At 28.7% G+C, this 21,642-nt stretch overlaps 2 protein-coding genes and 1 non-coding gene across 3 annotated transcripts; 2 read left to right on the forward strand and 1 right to left on the reverse strand.

Annotated features, from left to right (window-relative positions):
* Nucleotides 1-2,960: 2,960 nt before the first annotated feature.
* Nucleotides 2,961-4,493, forward strand: LOC109787820 (early nodulin-like protein 13). Its single transcript, XM_020346392.3, has 2 exons — nt 2,961-3,257; nt 3,722-4,493. The coding sequence occupies exons 1-2, from the start codon at nt 3,056-3,058 to the stop codon at nt 4,231-4,233; spliced, it is 714 nt and encodes a 237-aa protein (XP_020201981.1). The 5' UTR covers nt 2,961-3,055; the 3' UTR covers nt 4,234-4,493.
* A 525-nt stretch (nt 4,494-5,018) lies between these two features.
* Nucleotides 5,019-16,682, reverse strand: LOC109787825 (protein disulfide-isomerase 5-4). Its single transcript, XM_020346399.3, has 15 exons — nt 16,417-16,682; nt 15,114-15,204; nt 14,849-14,943; nt 14,181-14,238; nt 13,294-13,478; nt 13,092-13,149; nt 11,696-11,736; nt 11,474-11,548; nt 9,216-9,272; nt 8,664-8,730; nt 8,376-8,519; nt 6,830-7,051; nt 5,645-5,797; nt 5,478-5,555; nt 5,019-5,395 (listed from the first exon to the last, which is right to left on the reverse strand). The coding sequence occupies exons 1-15, from the start codon at nt 16,455-16,457 to the stop codon at nt 5,318-5,320; spliced, it is 1,443 nt and encodes a 480-aa protein (XP_020201988.1). The 5' UTR covers nt 16,458-16,682; the 3' UTR covers nt 5,019-5,317.
* Nucleotides 16,683-17,763: 1,081 nt separating this feature from the next.
* Nucleotides 17,764-17,834, forward strand: TRNAG-CCC (transfer RNA glycine (anticodon CCC)). The gene has a single exon. It is a non-coding gene; the product is annotated as a tRNA-Gly (tRNA).
* The last annotated feature ends 3,808 nt before the right edge of the window (nt 17,835-21,642 follow it).

The following is a 21,642-nucleotide window of genomic DNA, read 5'->3' on the forward strand; positions in this document are numbered from 1 at the left end:
GGGAGGAAAAAAGAATTTTTAATAAGTTTCATATTCAAAATTCTTGAGAAATAAAGTTATAGAAGACATTTTCTTCTCCTTAATTATCCTTATATAAGCATTTGATTTTTACCAAATTGAAGATTTAAGTCTAAATAGTTCAAGGAGGATTTTAAGAGTACAGAATTGTTGAAGAGAAACTAAAACTAAAGATTAGGTTAGGAGCCAACCTTGGGACATTTCTCTTTCTCTCTCTCTTCTTTTCTAGCCATAATAAGAAACTATTTTTGACGTAAGGGAAGCTTAATTCTTAACCCTTTGTGTTGTAACTATAGTGATGATGTTTATTTGTTTGATTTCTCTTTCTTGAGGGGTTGGATTTCTAGTTCTACCTTAGAAAGGGTTGGTCCGCTGTTGTTTATGGTTGCATGTGGCTTCTAGTTGAGTTGTTGATTTTGTAGGTGGTTTGGGTGTTTTTGACTCAAAGAGGAGTGTATTTTGTTTTAGAAAACCTTGTTAATGGTGAGTTTCTAGGTTTTTTTTTTTTGCATAACAAACCATTTTTGTTGAGTGAATCTTCATGAAGAACAAAAGTTAAAATTCTTTTAAACGATGAGTTTTCACTTAGTAAGACATTATCTCTCTTAGCAAAATACCATGAACACCATGAATCTTGGCTAAGTGAATCATTTTTCACTAAGTTGGTAGATGGTTTTGAGACCTTCTAATCTCTTTTTTATGAAACTATTTGGCTAAGTGAATTATTTCCTCTCTAAGTAGTCTTTTATATTCGGTCAATGAGCTTTTGTCTCTCTTATTAGTGAAGACTTTTCATTTAACGAAGCTTAGCCTTTATTTTAAAGTCTTTTATAATTCGTTTAGTGAAAGGTATTCATTGAGTGAATTTCTTTATCTATTAGCAGAATTTTCTTAATAAATTTTAAATTTCATATAGAAATATAATAACTTATAAAAAAATATTTACTAATAATAATTAAAATTAAATTTTAATTAACATAATCAACAAAAAAATATAAATATAAAATTAAAACTAATTCATCTAAAGATATATTTGATAGTGTTTATAAATCATCTTTTTAAATTTTATATGATAACAATATTAAAATTCATTGTGAGATCTCTTAACTATTTTAAACTTTAGTATCTCCAATAAAGTCAAAATTAAAATTTGGCTTCGACTACAAAGTATAAATGTTTTATTTTAATTATATTTTATTGAAAATTTATTAAATATTAATTTCATGCTAATTATATTTTATTGAAAATTCATTGATATATACAATATACTTATTAACTAAATTTATTTGACTATATTATAATGGTGTTTGATTGATTAATTGATGCATCGAATATATTTAATTTCAAATTTTATTTAATAAAATTCATTAATTATCACTTTTATAATTTAATTCAATCAAATAGAGTTTTTTATTTTACTATTATACATATTTTTCTCTTTTTATTTCTTTATATTTGACACAATTATATAATCAATGTTCACTTTAATTAAATATGTATCTTAATTGTCATATCTTTTAAAAATATTAATTAAATATCAATCAACTAAATAATAATCAATTTCATATAATCAATATATATATATATATATATATATATATATATATATATAGGTATGACCACTTAATTAACTAAATCTTACAAGGCATGTCTAATTATTTAATTAACAATATTATAGGAGAAATAATTGACTTAAATTAAATTAAATTCTAATTAAAAAATTCATACGAAAATATCACAATTAAATTATAGAGGTTATAATAATAAAGTATTGAATTAACAAATTAAAAATAATGAATAATTTTATGTAAATTATTCAAAATTTAAAATTAACATTTATAAATTTTAATATAATTCAATTTTTAATGTCAAAGTTAAGATTAGGTTTGGTGACCATGGTGTAGTGTAGAAGCAGGTGATGCGTGGAGGAAGGGAAGATACAAGATTTTGACGGTGATGTATAAAATTAAGATGATAGTTTGTAAAAAAAAATTTAACTTCTCATCTAATTCAATTTTTATTTATTATAATTATTTATAAATTAAATATTAATAATTTAAAATAATTTATTAATAAATAAAAATATTTTTTTAATAAAAATTATTTATCATAAATCTAAAATATAATTTATATATTTAAAATATTTATATATTAATTTTAAATATAATTTATATATTTAAATATAATATTATATATATTCTTAATTTATTATAAATTTTAATTATATATAATTAGCGCATTGTATAAGAGAAAATGCTAGTTAAAACTATTTCTATATTTAAATAAAATTTTGAATTCAAATCTTATTTATATGAAAAAACGTAATTAAAAAAAGAGATTTTATTAAAAATAATCAGTTAAATTTTTTAATGAAGATTAGTTATTAGTGAAATACTTATGATTACTCAAAATTTATACACTTATTAATAAATAAATAACATTAATGCTTTACTATTTTTGTAATATATGTAAATAATTTATCCCATGGACATGAAAGATGAGGCAACATCAACACATAACAAGTTATTTCAGAGGTACCAGTGGAATTGGATAAAACTAATGTCGAAAGGACTGATAACTGATTTGTTGGATGTTTAAAAATTATAAAACCAGATTAAAATAAAGAATAATGTTAGATGCTCAAAGCATTAATTTTGCCAAAATTGTAACATATTTTGACATTGAAATAAGATCATCTTCAGCTTTATTTGAATTTGCAAAACCGAAAAAGCTAAGATGCCAATAAGCAAAGTATAAACGGACGCACGTTCTTGTATGAAAGATGAAAGATTCAAAGAAATCACTCTTAAGAACGAAAGAACTTATGCTTTGCTCCAGAATCAAAGTAACCCAAAGAGAGGAGAGAATAAGAAAAAGTTCCAAAAGCTTCTCTGCCACAGTTTGTAAAGTTTCCATGCATCAGGTGCCTACAAAAACCCATGATGGTGTCCACTTCATTGCATCCCACTAGCATCAAAATTTCTAGCATTTGCTTGCAATTTGTCCCATCTCAATTCCTCATTGATATTCCTCTCCAATGGCTACCATCATTTTAAAGTCTAATGAAGTAGTCCATGCCTTGGTCTTGTTCAGTATCTTGCTGTTGTTGGTGCACAAGGGTGATGCCTATGATTTTGTTGTTGGAGGCCAAAAGGGTTGGAGTGTCCCAAGTGACCCCAATTCCAACCCTTACAATCAATGGGCACAAAAGAGCCGATTTCAAATTGGAGACTCTCTAGGTAAGTTCATATTCAATCCCAAGTTACTAACTTATGTATGTGTGGACGTGAATTTGTTCTAACTTATTCCTACTGCTCGAAAATAATTACCTTATGCGAAGATATATGTGATTTATATATATAAAAAAGAAAAATAAATAACATTTTATTTAGTTGGATTTATGGATTTATGAACTAAGTCAAAAGAAATCATTTCTTTCTCCTTTTCCTTCTGTGTATAAAAGATCTTTGTACCTTTACCAAGTGGAAGTTTTAGAAATTTTTGGACCATAGTGCTATACTAATCCAAATGATGAAAACACTGTGTTGTATTGTATTGATATTAATATTGTAACTACCACTTTCCAACACTAGAATGTTAAAACTTTGCAACAAGTAAAATGACACAATCAATCATTTTAATAACTAGATCCACTAAAAAAAGGTGGGGTTACATTTCAATTTACACTTAATGCCAATTGCAGTGTTCAACTACCCTTCTGGCCAAGACTCAGTGATTCAAGTCAGTAGCCAAGACTATGCCAACTGCAACACTGATGCATATTCTCAAAAATTCTCTGATGGCCACACAATCATCAAGCTCAACCGATCAGGGCCTCACTTCTTCATCAGTGGAAACAAAAACAACTGTCTCAAGAATGAGAAGCTGGTGGTAATTGTACTGGCAGACAGGAACAACAGAAACACAAACACTGCTTCTCCATCTCCTTCTCCTTCTCCTTCAGTTACAACAAAGTCACTGGCTCCTTCACCAGCACCTTCTCAGAAAGAGGTTCAATCTCCAGTGGCAGCACCTGCTCAGCAAGAGGCTCCTTCTCCACCATCTCCAGTCACAAACACAACTCCAGCTCCAGCACCCGCTAGTGATCAAACTCCTGCTTCTCCTCATAAATCTAATGCTGCTTCTTCAATCTTTGTCAGCTTTGCTGGCTCTGTTGGAGCATTCTTGGTCACAGTTCTGGTTGCTTCTTTCTAAGTGGAGTCTATGTTATATGATATGAGTGTAATTTTTAGTTTTGCTTTTGTTTCTCACAGATTATTTTTTATTTTTCATGGATTCTTATACTTAGAGTTCATTATTAGTGAACTGGCCTAGCTTTGGTCCAAAGTTGGGATGCTATTTGATATTTGTTTGTGAAAAAATGAGGAAATATGTACCCATTTGTGTGCTTCTTACTTGATGATTGTAAGAATATTCTATACACTTGAGATAAATAAAACCATTTTTATCAGTAATAGCGTCAGTAAATATGCCAGATTAAAGTACTTTTTTTTTGTGTCTTTGTTTAGAGGTAAAGTGGTATATTTGGACTTCATAATGAAAATTGTTCTTTAATTAAAGAATTTAGAATACAAGTACCGAAGCGCTTGTATTAATAATTTAGGCCGTTTTGATACCTATTGATGCATAATTTAACATGCTGACGAGGTTAATATAAAAAGTTGTCCTGGTATCAAGTTCAAATGTTGTGTTCGCCACCTTTTTTCATTCTCCATCAAGTGATCTCCTTCAACCTCTTATGTGTGTTACCAAGTTTATATAATGTCTTAAACGTTAAACCATTAATGAAATCAAAAGCAAGAGAGAGAAAAAATCAAATCAAAAAACATGAAAGTTTTTTTTTTTTTTTTCTCTCTCGTTTCTTTGATTAACCTTTTAGTCCCTATTAGTCTTCTCGATATTGCAATCACGTCATCTAATAGTAACTGAAATGCAACGAATGTAGCAGGGAATTCAATATTCATAAATATTTTTCATTTTTGTCACCATTTAATCAGTTCAGTCCCAATTTTGCATTCAACATTATTATTCATCATACATCAAAGCAACATTTTTTTATCAACCATAACCAAGTATAAAAATTTAGTGGAGGGAAATACAAGATGCATTTATGGTGTTCACAGTCAATGTAATGATCATTTTACCAAATTAAAAACTAAAAAAACTACATTTTTATGCTTTATGGTGTATCTATAGATAACAATCTGCCAAAAGACCTCGGTAAAGCGGATCAAGAGAAATCAAAAGCCCTATGCTATAATAAATTGTCAACTATCTATCAAAAGTTTTTGCCAAGCTCAACTTTTTTCATTAGCCTAATAGTGTTGTGCAAAATGGAGTCCATAATTCCAGCAACCTGAAACCACAGAGAAGATTGATCAACCAAACAAATAGTGGACTTTTCAAGTACTGAACCACTAGTAATATGAGATACAAACCGTGAAAATGCCCCCAATAATAGCACACACATTTGTAATAAAGTGAGAAAAGGACTTTTGGTTTTCCGTTATTAAAACCTGCTCACAAAAATAAACAAGTAAACCAAGAGGGAATTTAAAAGGAAAGTAGAAACTTATATTCAAATCTATAATCTCCATGAGTGAACCTGCATGGGGGAGAGCTCAAGATGGAACTTAGCAACAGGAATGTGTAAACTCTGTGCCACACTGCTATGTGCTGTGTACTCATACTCCTCAATTAATTTATAATCTTTTCTTGTTATCACCTCTGTTTTAACTATCTGAAGGTAATGCTCCATCTGCAGCCACAGATATTCAATAAATGTGTAAATAAATCTCCAAGCATGGGAGATGCTCATCTTTCTGTAAACATCCATACCGAAAGAAATAACCATGATTAATGTCATCAAAACTATGTTAAAGTTACACATGATAGTGTGTTGCTACACTTTTCAATAAAAACTTTCCACTTTTTATTCCTTCTCAGGTATTTTAAGGAATTGAATTCGGTGCTTTTAAGCAAGCATCTGATTTGAATCTTGTAGATGGAAAAAAAACATAGTTTGGTGGAGAGGTCTAACTCAAAGTGGTCAACTACGTTCTTGATAGAAGTTAATTATTTATACAATCAGTGGATACTTCACATCAATAACATGATTGTAAAAAAAAACCAGTACCTTGAGGACACTGGTTAACATCTTCCTAAAAGTTATGTTGTCTCATGTGAGACTAACACCTAATAAAGGAACTTCTAGGTGGTTTCCACCTCCATGTTGCTTTCTTTTCAATGTTTTCATTTGTTATCTTTTTGGCTGCTTCAAATAGAGATTACAGGTGCAATCAAGATAATAACTCAAACATATTTAGGTTCAACAAGTTGGCACATTTAAATAGTAAAGCTAACAGTTGAGAAGATTGAAGATTTAAGGAGGTCTCCTCACTTCAGTGATGTAATTTCACCATGCATAGGAAGCAAACCTTTCATTGACTTCCGTGTTTATTGCAGAAGTCTAGAAGCATTATGTAATGTATCAAAATTATTTTCCAGATTATGAGTGTAGGAGTGGGAAGGCCCCGCCTTGTCCTAAAATGGTGTTGGTATGTAATTTATAAAGGAGAAGACTATAAGGTATTATAGTCTCAAAAATGAGTAGAACTTCCTTAGGCCATGGACATTCATGCTATCTATTTTTGCATCTTACTCTTCAAGATTCAGGTCAATATGACTTGTCCATTAACAATCAAACATGATGATGCCAACCATAAAAAAATCATATTATCAAATAAAGAAGTTACTAAATTAGAATTTTTTATTTTAAATATTAACTTACAGTAACATTTGCTCCTAAATCTTGTGCATTGATAAATGAGCGACCATTCAGTCTGTCATGGCTGCTTCCAACATAAGGTATCAACCGCTTCACATCACTCATGACCCTAGGTGACACTTTCCTTCCAAACGACAAATGGTTTATGACATGTGACATATTCATTTGAGAAGCATCAAAGGAATGAGCATCAGATCTAGCTGAGACGATCAAGTTTCCGGGAACCTGCGAAGAGCATAACAGCTTAAATTCTGGGATCCTCAAATTTAAAATTGACTTTTTAGTTTCAATAGTTTGAAAAAGGCTTATTTCAATATCCTTGCTTAAATGTCGTTCATGATCTGTGAAATAAGACTCGCTTATTATTGAATCTTTGCATAAAATCTATCTATTATTGTATCCTTTATTAATAAAAACATTACATTAAATTCGGTTAATGATGTACAAATGACTCAATTTATTACTACCAGGCATAGTTTTAAAAACCGGACCGGTCATCGAACCGGTTAAGGTACTGGGTCAGTGGGTCAAAGGTTGAACCGGTGGGTCACTAGTTGAACCGCATGACTCGATTTTTATTTATTTTTATTAAAAAGTATTCATATTAAATATATTTTATACTTATAAATTTTAATAAATTCATATCTTATTTTAAATTTCAATTTTTCCATCTTATTTAAAATTATTTTTATTTTTATTTTGTAAAAAAATACATAAAAAAATTACATGTTAAACGGTATATTAATACAAATAAAAAATATAAATAATACGTACATATATAATATGCTTGCAATTAATATCAGAAAATAATATATGTAATATTTACATAGATATTGCATTATTAAATATATAATTTAAAATTAATAATATACTATAAAAGTTATTTAAGTTGTATATATTGCAAACAAATATATTAGAACAAGTAGTCATTGTTATATTTAATAAGACTCCTTGCTTTTTCATTAAGAGATTCAATTTTCATTATTATTTTTGTGATTTATGATCCCTTACAAAAATGTAAAAAAAAAAAAAAAAAAAAAAAAAAAAGTGGTTGAACCGGTTTGACCCACCGGTTCACCGGTTGAACCGGAAAATTGACCGGTTCAATCCAGTTTGAAACGGGTCGACTGCATAACCGATCCAACTTCAGATTCGGACCGGCTGGACCACCGGTTCCCGGTCCAACCGGTCCGACCGGCCGGGTCGGTCCGGGTTTTAAAACACTGCTACCAGGGATGCAACTAGTGGTCTTGAATGACTAAAACAATTTTTTTTTTAAATTACAAGAACTAAGAAGATTAATTTTAAAATTGAGAAGCAAAATAAATTATTTAAAATTTGAGGAAATTTTAAACCGTTATTTTAATATTAGCAACTAAAACTTCTATTAAAAGCAAAAGACAATTTAAAAAGAAGCTAGGAATCAAAAGTATCAGCTATTTTCAGAGCTACGTGAATCTTAGTTCATCCTCACATCTGAAAACAAGGAAGCACCGGAGTTTTTTTGCATTACAATAGAAGATTTAATTTTATCCATATGGGAGTATACCTTCTTGACACGCACATATCCTTCGATTCTACATCCCCCTGCTGATGGTGCTGGCCTTTTTATATTCCTGGCAACACTGGATTTCTCCTCGAAAGCTAACTTCTGAGATTCAGAAGGGAGATATGCCACTAAATGCTCCATTGTCTGCAATGAAGATACTTTATATCAAATATGTTTCACTCTAATGGTAAAGGAGCGATGTTCAATCACATATAAAAACAGTGAGTAGACTCTTTTATGTTAAACTTGATTCAAATAATGTTAATTTAAACTAAATATAATGTGTACCTTGATTAGGCTTTCTGTGTCACGATCTCCATAATAGGACTCGTGTTCATGGTGTCCATGATCACTTCTGAAATAGGAAAAAGATTCAACAAGACATGATCAAAAATCCAAAGCTTTTAGAACACAATCCCTGACCAAAGAGGTTCAGTATTCTAGCTGTACGTAAACAAAAGCTATCTAGATATTGATCATGTAGATTTCTTTTAATTGACATTGTTGTAGGTTTCCTTTCATTACTACTACATAGGACATCACAAATTCCCATATGATCTTCATTTCAAAATTAAGCTGATCGATCACCTATTCAAATACTAGCACCCTTACATCCTTCCAATGCCTCTGTCATTACTATCGTTGGCCTTTGATCCTTATTCCCATTTTAGACACGATTTGAGGACCATTACCATAATTTTTCAAAGGAAAAAAAAAAACTATATATCATTCTCATGGAAAAATGTAATATGATTAAACATATACTTAAAATGATAAGCTCATGAGTGTGTAATTTCCAAAATAGAATGTAAAAATAAATAAATTAATTTGTATTATTACCTAACATCACTTCCTTTACGAAAGATACGAATTGAAGGATAACCTTGTATATGATGCCTGGATAAAAAGTAGCAAAATTAGCAAAAATGACAACAGGAAATATCAAATTACAATGAAGAACATGTGCTTTCAATCATGCTCAATTAATAAGTGTGTTTAAAGTTCATCTCCATCTTCATAGTAAGCTAAGCAATTATCCATAAACCTATATCATAAATTTTTTTTGTGAAAATCTATGATCTCGACATGATTCTAACCTCCTGGGAGTAATTCTGGTATGCAATGACAGAATACATTAAATAATATGACAAAGGATGAATATCTTTGTTAGAATGCATCAAAACATCCGATATTATCCTTATCATATGTTAGATTAAGTTTTAGAATTTGTTTCTATTTAGTAGGATTATGATTTGTATAAATGAGGGTTACTGGTCTAAGTTTTATGATCATATAAACACATCCAAATAGTTAAGAGATTATATCCATTCTTTTACTCTCTATCTTCTCTGCTCTCTCTATACCTAAAATCCCATAATTTGAACATAGTATTAGGGCAACACCCTCTTCTGTGACTTGTTCCATAACTACTCCTCTGCCATGCTCAAATCATATTTCTGCTTTATTTTCACGATTCTTCTTTCAATTAGTCATGTCTACCATTGTGTCACCTTTCTGGCATCCACTTCAGAAAAAGAAGCATATCCAGCCACACTCCACAGTTGTGACATCCCTGGAGAGCACTAGCATCCTCTGTTGTGATATCATTTTGGCCACATCCTTGCCTCACACTGCCACCACTGGTCAACAAATTTTCCAGACAGCAACATCTAGCTCTAAATTGCTTTGTTAAGAGTAAAACCGGTCCACGTCCTTTTAACAAACACCATGCAACCCCTTATGTGTGCCTTCTTTGTTTTGTGTCAAACTTTTCTTACACACCTCCCTAACGTGTGTGGCGATTAATGGAACCTCATTTCCCCTATCTGTCAATTACCCCAAACTCACCTTGATCTCCAATTCTCCATATATTCGATTTGCCATCAATTCATCAGTTTCAACTTCATGTCTACTCTCTTTGTTGTTCAAGAAAGCTATTTAGAGTGTGTTTGTATTCACGTCCGAAACGTGAAAAACACGCTATTAAGGGATTGATTGTCTACAATTTTATAACGTGGTTCCTTGTTTCCTTAATTATAGTCTCTCATTTATGGTTCTAAATTTTGGTTGTAGACGCGGTTAAGACTATTACAGCTGTTACGACGTGGATTCCATTCATTACGACGGGAAATTATTATATATTCACATTCAGCTAAAACAAATAGTTTTATAATAATAAAAATTAACTAAATTTCTTTTTCTTAATTCTTCACTTCAATTTTTTTTTTCTTTCTTAAAATGCATTATATACTTTCCAATACTCCAACCAATTATTATTAGTTGACTTTCTTCTTCTCTTAATATTTCATGTAACCAAACTTATTAGATTAGAAGATTAAAATTTGAATTTATGTATGTTTTTTGGGAAAAAAAAACATGTAATAAAATGAAATTACAGTTGATTTGCAAAATTTCTAGTGATCTAAAAACACATTACAATTGCGGATCGTTACGGTTGCGAAGAGCACCACAACAACAATATTACAACCACATTATTTATGATTTGTTTCATTAATTAAGATAGGTTCATCAGGATTAATATCCAATATTAGGATTAGTGGCATGAGACCACTTGATGGAAAACACATTTTGAAAATGGTAAAAATCAGAGAGAGAAAAAAGGCATTTTTCCAACCCATACACATTTTGATAATGATAAAAATGAAAGAGAGAAAAAAAAAAGGCATTTTTCTAACCCATACACATTTTAATAATGGTAAAAATGAAAGAGAGAAAAAAAAAACATTTTTCTAACCCATACGCATCATTTTATTTCACTACAACCACAAGTGACCAGCCTCAAACTCTAGGAGAACAATTTTGGATGACAATGAAGTTATCTCATTTTGTTTCCTATTTTTTTTCACCAAAAAGTTTAAATTTGTGGTCATTTTTTTCACCAATCCATTAGTGTCATTGCCTTCGTAATTATCTTATCTTAGTACTCTCATCCAAGGTAAAAACTTTGAAGATGGTTTATATGACATGGTCAAACCATAAAGTATAGAAAACCTAAATAATCAATAAATATAATAGAAAGATCAAAGAGATAACTAAATTAGTTGCAAGTAAGAAACTGAATCCTTAAACAGAGGTACCTTCGGCATAAGTCTCCTTCTGCAGTGCAATCTACCTTTCCCATAACAATACGACCATCAGTTTCTGGATCATATCTACATAAAAATGCAATCGTACAAATAAGACATCAAATTAGTAAAGTGATGCTATGATAATTAACATTAAATAAAAGAGATGACACCATAAATTTTCTAAAATGTAATTTCCAGGAATGAGAAGGAACACAGTAAAATTAAAAGTACCTTTCCTTAATTATTTTAGCTGCCTTCTCCCATGAAGGTCTCTGGAAGGAAATAGATGAAAGTGTCGCATAAAAACCTTAAATCACTAAACAAAAAAACTTCCACATGATTTCTTTCATCATGATTAAGTAAATCGTCAATAATCTTATATATGGGCAGATGATATGTACTATGTAGCACTTACACCATTTGCATGCCATATCGTTTAAGTTTTTGTATCATGAAATTACATTAGTCATTATTAAAGTGTATTTCTTGATGAGGTTGCATTGCACTAAGCACTGAAATTAGCCTTTACCCCCTACTACATGGTTTCTACCGAAGGGAATGCTTGTTTCTTAAGTGATAAAATAAAACTATTGACAATAGAAAAATAAAAGTATATGTTGTATACTGAAATTTCACAAATATCTTCATGTTAGTATGATATTATTCACTTTAGAACTAAATCCTTATAGTTTTATTTTTTGGTCATCTTCTAAAAGATCGTTAATTAATGAAGATATTTGTGTGTTTATAAACACATATTTCTCCTCTTGTTCTAATAATGTGAGACTATGATTGTATCTAAACAATAGCGAGACATGCTTCCTAACTCTATACATGAACCTACCATCAGGAAGACTTTTGATATAAGGAAATTTGTGTCCAAATCCATAGCCAATTTCATCATACTCGTCTTAGCTAGTCGTTTGGTAAAATCCGTCAACTTTGATATCACTTATTTGGCATCAATTTTCACATTAATATGATATTGTCTATTTTGAATTTAAGCCCTCAAGGTTTTATTTTTTATCATCAGCTAAAAGTCTTTTTATTGATGGAGACAATTTGTATTTATATAAACTCATGTTCGTCCTCTTGTTCTAATGATATGTGACTTTGATTGTATCTTAACAATTACCTCCTTAAACAAAAGACTATGATTTAACTCTCTCTAATAGAAACTGTCTTTTCAATCCATGAGTATTTTAATGGCTTGGTCATGCTCAAGGTATTTACACTACAACTCCATCATTAGTTCACGATAACGTACGGAACATGCCTCTTAATATATGTTAAAAAGAATGTTATTCATATATGAACCTAGTTTCGAGAAAATTGATGACACAAAATTTTTTATATATACTTGAATTTATCACCAATTTCATAGTACTTGTTTGAGTCAATCACATGATCGAATCATAAGCTCTAATTCCACTTATTATGAATCAGAGGTTCCTATGAACATATAGTCCACATTGATATAGTATTATTTATTTTAGGTCTAAATTCTCATAATTTTGTTTTTATTCATCTCTCATTAATAAATTTATTTAGACAACAATAAAGACATTAAGAAGTGCCTTATTTGTTGAAGTGGTGAGGAAACAAAAAATGATGATAAAATAATTACCAAGCGTTGACTCCAGTAACACCAAGGAGCATAAAAGTTAACAACTGTAATAGCAAACCTGCCAAAAGATTATCCAAAACAGGGTAAATGATACAAAAAAATATTGTGCAGTTTGAGGCAGGATGAGAAAAAGAGCTATACAACTCTCAAATAACATAAGATCAAATAAAAAATGAAAGAATTGCATTATTAACCCACTTACTGATGAGCATATTTATCAAAGTTTTGTGTTGTGAGTACAACACAACCTTCAATGGACTCTTCATGTGCTTCATTACCGTGCTTAATGTGGTCAGTAGATGTTCCCGATTGGAATTCAGCACCAGTGGGTGTTAAATTTGAATCAATAGAAAATTTGTGAATTGTTTTTGTTAGATTCAGCCTGTTCTGAAAACAAGATGTAACAAATAAGGACAAGGATGAAACATCAAGAAACCAAAGATATGAAGGTATGGCACAATTGCACACAAAATCATAACGCTCATAAAAAGATATTAAGGATTTTTTCATTTTGGAAAATAAAAAGAATAGTTCATAAAGAAGTATTAAATCTATGTCTGTACTTCTTATATTTCATTGCCTTATTTCCCAATTCATGGGGGGAAAGGTAACATATTAAAATTTGAAAGTCTATTAATGAATAAATGTTATGAGGTTAAACTATTTAAGGTATATTTATTTATAAAATAACAAAGAAATTTCTAAAAGAACTAATAAACAACATTTTCACTGTACAAAAAAAAAACATTTTCTAGCAGTTAATTATAGGTTGTTTACTGTTTAGGTTTGAATTCACAAAGTTATAGCAAACTCCTTCCATGAATAATATCCCATTATGTTTAGACAATATACACTTTGATACTTAATTAATTTTAACTAATATCCATTGATAGATATTAGTGATAGTAAACTAACATTTTATGACCATATTAGATTAACCAAATGAATATAATAAATAAAGGGAGATCTTAATTTTTTTCGATTTGTCTTAAAGACGATTTAACTACACTAAGGTTAATTAATTCAGGAAGTATATGAACACAAATCTTTCTTTTCAAGAGATGATCAAATGGAATAAGAGAAACTTACTGTTCCCAACACGTCACTCACATCAACTGATGCAAACTCACAAGAGAGGGCAGGAAAACTACAACGTAAATTGGAGCCATCAAGAAAAAACAATTGATAAAGAAAAGAAAAGTTAATAAATAGCCATGAAATTAAATGAGCATAGTCAAAATAATACTATAACTATTTATTGTTACTACATGAATTGAACAAGGAATAGAAATCATTATAGAAAAATCAAAAGATTGAAAACCAAAATTATTACCTCGTGAATCCTTGATTTCTTGTTTATTGGACAAACAATCACAACGTATCAATTATAAATTAAATTTTTTTTTTCAACATCCCATCCCAATACTATTTTGAAAAGAAATGTACTACATGAACGCAATATTGATACAGAAACATAAAAAAGTTTTAACCTCTTCATTAAAGAAAATAATTTCTATCTAATAAGTATTTTTTTCAACAATTAACCAAAATTTTGATGATAAATTTATGAAATCCTAAGAAATACCCTTTATAGATTCTCTCTATTGCAGAGTTGCACATTCTTGATTAAAAAAAAAAAAAAAAAAACTGATGGCACAAAAATATTATACGACCCAAGTTATTATATGTAGTATGCTAATCTCCTTTGCTAATAATTTGTACATATAAAGATAGTAAATGCCTATTTAGCCTTGTACCTGATATTGAAATCCATACGTAAATAGTCCCCATCAGAACTCTTGTCAACAATCACAGATGTAGAGGTGCTGACAGACATATAACTATTAAGTTCCTGCAACAAGGTTGCATGACATAAATCAAAATGAATTTTGACGATCAACTCTAAGATAAAATTTGACAAAACTAAATTGAGGAATATAATCTAATATCAGCTAGAACACATGCATGCATTAAAAGCTTTACTTGTCATAAACATAAATATTAGTGGTAAAAGCTACAAACCATTCCAAATAAAAACACCATGCAGAGAGCTGCTGCTATAGATAAACCTGCTCCAGATAATGATGCCTCAGTTAAATCTCTTGGAATTTTCCTGTAAACAAAAGACAACCAGTAAACACATATATCTATTGGCAAAAAGAAAATGTTACATGTCACATGCATTCACAGATCTACCCTTATATTTTTTGAGTCCTTTTACTTGAGTGATTTAATTTCTTATTCCACTCTTCCCAAAGAATAACATATTATTGCTTATTTGGTTCCAGGAAACATTTTTCTTTCATTTCTTATTTTCACAAATAATTACAAAAAAAATTACTTTGTTTTCACTTTATTTCTTACTTCCTAAAATTTACATAAAAAAAAGAGAAAAAAAAAAAAAAGGTTTTGGTGTTTCATATACCTATATTTAAAGATAGGGAACAATTTTCTTAAAAATGAAATTTCGTAATTAGTTGTATAAATAAGAAATAAAAAAAATGAAAAACATTTTTTTAAACCAGGTAGACCCTTAATTATTCTTTTTCAAATTTTAAAATTTCTTTCGATCTAACCCAGCATGTCCTCCTTTTCAGTTTCAAATATATTCTCTCTTTAAATGTATGTTTTCTTACATACTAAATGAATTTTGAAATGGGAGTGTTGAAGGCACAAGATATTCACTAGTTATTATTAAAACTTATATATATATATATATATATATATATATATATATATATATATATATATATATATATATAATTGTTAAGAAAGATAAAACTCATTTTAATGATCTTTACAGTCAATACTAAAAAAAAAATCATTGATTATGAGCTACACGATACTTAGTGATCACTGTGCTCATCCTCCTACAAAATTCAAAATTAAATCCTTTATTCAGTAATGTTTTTACCTTCAAATTTGCACAAAGACAATATATAAATCATTTTTCTTTTATGTTGCATATATCTCTCGAATCATTCTCGATACATAAAAACCTTTTAAATCAAATTCATAATATCAGCAAAACAATTGAATTACAGCTACAATAAAACACACAGTCACGTGTTACGTAAACCTCACCTAGGGATGACTATAACCAACAAGAGAATATCAGGAACAACGTTATTTTCTGAAGCAATCGGTAATCACACTCTTATAATCAAATTAACGAAAACATCAACATTGTAATTGAAAATTCGCAAGTGAACACACAAGCCATGCATTCAAATATATATATAACATGATGATCCAAAAAGGCAAAATGCATGAATATAGAAGGAAAAGAAAATATCAATACATATGAAAATAAGGATATCCTAACCTGTAAAAATCCACGGATTTGATTTTGCTTGAAGAAATCATGGTTGCAAGAAAATGGAATTTCACAGGAAAATTAAAAGGAAAAGTTAAAAAAAGGTAGAAGAGGAGAAAGCTCAAATCCCAAAGGATTGAGATTTAAGAGTGTAATTACTGTTAAGATGTAATAGTAATAGATCGCAGGGGAAGGAGAAAGAGCTTTTCTTCAACTGTTAGCTTTTCTGTTATGAGTTTTCGTTCAATACTAACTAAAACTCCGCACTCTCTCTCACTTGGTATGCGCAAATATTAATTTTTAATACAAAAAAAATATAAAATATAGAATTGATTGAACCCTTAAGTAATTACTTTTGAAGGGAAAAAATTGTGTTTCCTATACAAGTAATGAAAATGCATAGAAAATATTATTCACGATTTTAATTTTTGCTATTCTTGCTAATGTGATTAATTAGTTAGACCATCAATGGTTCTTATTTATCGTAGAATAAATTATATCGACATCTTTTTAGGTTTTATAAAATTTCACAAACATTCTTGCTTTTTTAACTTTTAGGAGGTAACCTCATTTACAAGGAGCTAAAAATATTATAATGTAATGTTTTAAAAATAACTAGGAGAATTAATGTAATGTTTTAGAGATATTAATGTAATTTTTTAAACAATTAAAGAGGATTATTATAGGAGTAGAAAAAGTAGGAAGTATTTTTGTAATTTCATAAAAAAATTTAGAGTATTAATGTAATTTACTCTATATTTTTATTTCTTTTAAATTTTAATTTAACATACACATAAACATATGATTTAATAATATAGTCTTACTTTTTGTGTAAATTTTTTATTAATATATGATTACTTATTTTATAAGAGAAATATATATGTAAGGGAATTATAACATTTGATTTATTAAAATATTTCCAAAATGTTAGAATACATTAAAAGGTATGATTAAAATATTTGATTCATTACATATATGTAATTGTAGTTTTGTTGTAATATAATAAAATTTTATCAAATATGACTTTTATATTTGGGGTATAATTCAACTTATTCAAACCAATTCAATTACATTTTTATGTGTTGAGTTGGGTAAGATAATTTTTTTTCATTAATAAAATATAATTAGATTGGATAGTGCATGAAGAGATTTATTACTTGATAAATTCGAACTAACCTAACCTATAATAAATGAATTTATATTGAATTTTTCTTTGAATGAATGTACACAAGAAATTACTACAACTGAAAGAAATAAAACATGATGAATGACATAATTTCACTTATTGTATAATTCAAAATTTGTTTAGCTCTTTACACCGATAAATAATTGCAACAATGTTCAGTCTTCACACAAGCGCATCTGGTGTAGTGGTATCATAGTACCCTCCCACGGTACTGACCAGGGTTCGATTCCCTGGATGCGCAAACAGTGCTTTTTAAGAAAGTACTGTAATGGTTTTTAATTTGTCTTTTAAATAAATAAATTAGAAAATACGGTAGCTTCAACGTTGCCTTCTCCTAATTGCTAGGGATAAATTTTCCATGCAAATCACAAAAAAGGGGTCATTGGCCTTTTTCCAAATCAATTTTCAAAACCACATCTCTTCTTTTTCTTTGCTTTTTTCATGCCATTCAAAATTTCCCGAAGAACAATTGCATTATCCACAGTACGTACCACTAGATTCTCTCATTACAAAATAAATAAATAAAACAAAAAAATGTAGTTATTTAAAATGTGTGCCTCTATCGTTAAAAGAAAAAAAAAAAAAAGAAGGAAATAGTTGAGTGATGTTTTTATTTAAAAGGTGCAGTAAGAATGGAAAAAAAACATGTGGTGTTGCAAATGAAGGTGTAAAAGAGACATAATGTCAAGAAACCAAATTTAGAATATGTCTAACAAAAATAAATTTGGCATTAAATACGCAAAGTTGAATTAATATTTCTATTATGTCAACATAAAAAAAAAAAGACAATATTATAAAAAATTAACAAAACTAAAAGATTAAAAAATTATAAATATAGGGACTAAAAATTTATGTTAAACTATAAGAACTAAAAATGATTGAAAAAGATAAGTATAGAGACTAAAAGATTCAATTTAAATTATAGGGATTAAAAGATAAAGTAAGTGAAATTATATAGATTAAAAAATATTTTAACTTTATATAAATAACAAAACAAAGTATCAGGTGTTCCACTAGGGTGACAAAACTTAGTTAAGTCTTTTTTGCTTCTACTAATTAGGATTAGGAATCGAATATGATTTACTTTGTATTTTATATCCATTCATACGGACTTATATTAAGAATCTGGTAGATAATCTCTAATTCCATTAAAAATCTTCAAAGAGGTCGTGATTGGTTCTAATTATACGTGAGGTGTATCTTGTTTTAATATAAATTTTAATTAAAAAATGCCCTCATTGTTTGCCTTTGTTTTTTCTTTTTCAAAGAAAAAGTCAAAGTTAATATATTAACTTTTTGAATTGTTTCTTAATATATATATATATATATATATATATATATATATATATATATATATATATATATATATATGTATATATGTGTGTGTGTGAGGGGAGAAATCTACTAATTCTAAGAGTAAATTTTGGTAGAATTACTCTACTCGATAACTCATATTTTATATTAAATTTCAATAGTCTAGCCATTCAATTAAGGGTTAATAATGAATAAACCATGTCTACAAATTCTTTCAAAATTTTAAAATTATTTGATACTTCATTATATTAAATTAAATTGATGGATATCCATAAAATATTAGAAGTTAATTTAAATTTATATAACAAAGCATTAAAAAAATTTCAAAATTTATAAAAGTTTGTAGATTTGGCTTATTAATTAAAAAAAATTAATTTAACAATTAAATCGTGATATATATATATATATATATATATATATATATAGAGAGAGAGAGAGAGAGAGAGAGAGAGAGAGAGATGATGAATCCAATACTTCAAGAATAAGTCTTGACAGACTTACTTCACTCAATAACTCATGTTTTATATTAAAGTTCAATAATTAAACCGTTAAATTAAGAGTTCTTAATAATAGAACAAGTCTACGATTTTTTTTAAAAGTGAAACTATTTGATACTTCGTAAACCGGATAGGTACAAGAGGAAGATCGAAAACTTCTTGGTATAATTACACAAACATAAGAATCAAGTTGAGGAGTCCTTGGCTCATTACAATGGCCCACATAACTTGATATTACAAACATTAACACTAATGGATCCAGTCATATGCCTACTTATGGCATTATGGTTAATATAAATAAGGATGATTAGTGACGAAAAAAGTATGTTTTCATAATTACCAGAATTGATTAACATTGATCTTTATGACCCCGAGAACTGACTTGAGCGTTGGAGTGTTTTTTATAGATACACCACTTTCCCCTAGGACAAGCATGTGGAAGATGAAGATCTAGGAGAAGTAGCCAAATTATCGACGTACCCTCGTACAGGTACATTTCGTTTCATTAATTCAAATTTACAAATAATTATAAAAATATTTTATACGTTGATTTGAATCTATATAACGAAGTATCATATAATTTTCAAAATTTTTAAAAATTGTAGAGTTGATATATATTAAGAACTTTTAATTCAATGGTTAAATTGTTGAAATATAATGTAAGTGGTGAGTTATTGAATGAAATAAGTTTATTAAGACTTACTCTTAAAGTAAGTAGATCATTCTCTCTCTCTCTATATATATATATATAATATATATATATATATATATTATATATATATATATATAGAGAGAGAGAGAGAAAGGGAGAGAGAGTCAAGATCCACTGAAACCATAACTTTTAAACAAATTTGGAATACTTTAGCTCCCCCAAAGTTCATATTATTTTATGTGGAGGTTGCAGCAAGGAGGACTACCAACAGTTGATAATTTGGTAAAAATAAATGCCATCTTAAGTTCTCAAGAGATATTATGTGCCTTTTGCAAAGTAGGACCTAAAAGCTCTTCACACATTTTGTGCACATGTCCTCTAGTAGATAAGGTATGGACACAATGGCTCAGTTGGCTAAATGCCCCTTTCCCCTACCACAGTCATTAGAACAACATTTTGGGTCCATTATTGTCCAAGTCAAAAGTGGAAACCTGGCGCATAATATGGAGTACGACTATGTAGACCCTGTGGAGGCATAGAAATCTATATGTGTTTGAACATGAAGGCTTTGATCTAGACAAAATTATCAAGTGCATTCTCTTTACCTCTTGGTTGTGGTTGTCAAGTTTTAAGGAGAATTTTCGATTTACATTTTCACAATAATGTAACAATCAGTGATCTTTGCATCTGTTCTAAGGTATAAAGGAGGAGGTTTTATGATGATGACAAACAAATTTACGTGTTCAATTTATGCTTTTAATATTTTCTCCTATTGTAAATAGGTTTATGGTACCTCTTGTACTTGATTAATAAATTTTTTTTGTTGTTAAAAAAAATCAGTGTCAAATTTGTAAAATAATATCTTTAATAACTTTTTTTTATAAAATATAAATTTAATCAATTCAATTGTTGTATTTGATAATATTTATGGTCATATATATGAAATTTCAAATGATTTAGTCTCTTTTAAATATATTATTTAACAAAAAATATTTACATATATTTTAAATAATATTTTATATATTAAAATAAAATAATATAATAAACTATCAAATAATTTTAAATTTTGATATAATTTTACACACATTAATTATGGTTAAGTATAGTCAAAAAATTAAAAGAGTGACAAATGATTCAAGTTCATAATATATTATTAATGCCTCGAGTTTATGTATGAGTGTTGTTTATATTATTTAAAATTTTTCAATATGTGATATTACATATAAAATCGATAACATCAATTATTTTGAGATTATTTTAACGTTAAAGTTGTAGTTATTTTCTGTGGGAGAGAGTAGTAGCGCATGAAACGACCTTGTCATGGAAACCAAATAATGTTAAATAATGACCAACAGAATGTCATGCATTTCGTGGCTACCTAACTGGTTCCTACACAGGAAATTTCTATCGAGTAACACACCTCGTACGTGGTTCACGTTGGTATCGGTATAATCATAGAGCCATTCATTTCCATTTCCGGAAAAATTATTATGTTTGTATTATCTGCAATTTTTCGACATATTTAAAGAGAAGAATCGAAAAAGAGTTATTTGAATGATCTAAAACAGGGCGATTAAGTTATCAAC

The sequence above is a fragment of the Cajanus cajan genome, chromosome 10, assembly GCF_000230855.2.
Source record: "Cajanus cajan strain Asha chromosome 10, NIPB_CcT2T_4, whole genome shotgun sequence".
NCBI classification, from domain to species: domain Eukaryota; kingdom Viridiplantae; phylum Streptophyta; class Magnoliopsida; order Fabales; family Fabaceae; genus Cajanus; species Cajanus cajan.

Bases quoted from the DNA above. Each gene is read 5' to 3' on its own strand.
- LOC109787825 (XM_020346399.3), bottom strand. From the start codon at position 16,457: ATGATTTCTTCAAGCAAAATCAAATCCGTGGATTTTTACAG. The intron at 8,731-9,215 runs GTAATAATACAA...TTCCTATTTCAG, and splicing joins CGTAAAGGAAGTGATGTTAG to AAGTGATCATGGACACCATG. The intron at 8,520-8,663 runs GTACACATTATA...TCTTCATTGCAG, and splicing joins ACACAGAAAGCCTAATCAAG to ACAATGGAGCATTTAGTGGC.
- LOC109787820 (XM_020346392.3), top strand. From the start codon at position 3,056: ATGGCTACCATCATTTTAAAGTCTAATGAAGTAGTCCATGCCTTGGTC. The intron at 3,258-3,721 runs GTAAGTTCATAT...TGCCAATTGCAG, and splicing joins TCAAATTGGAGACTCTCTAG to TGTTCAACTACCCTTCTGGC.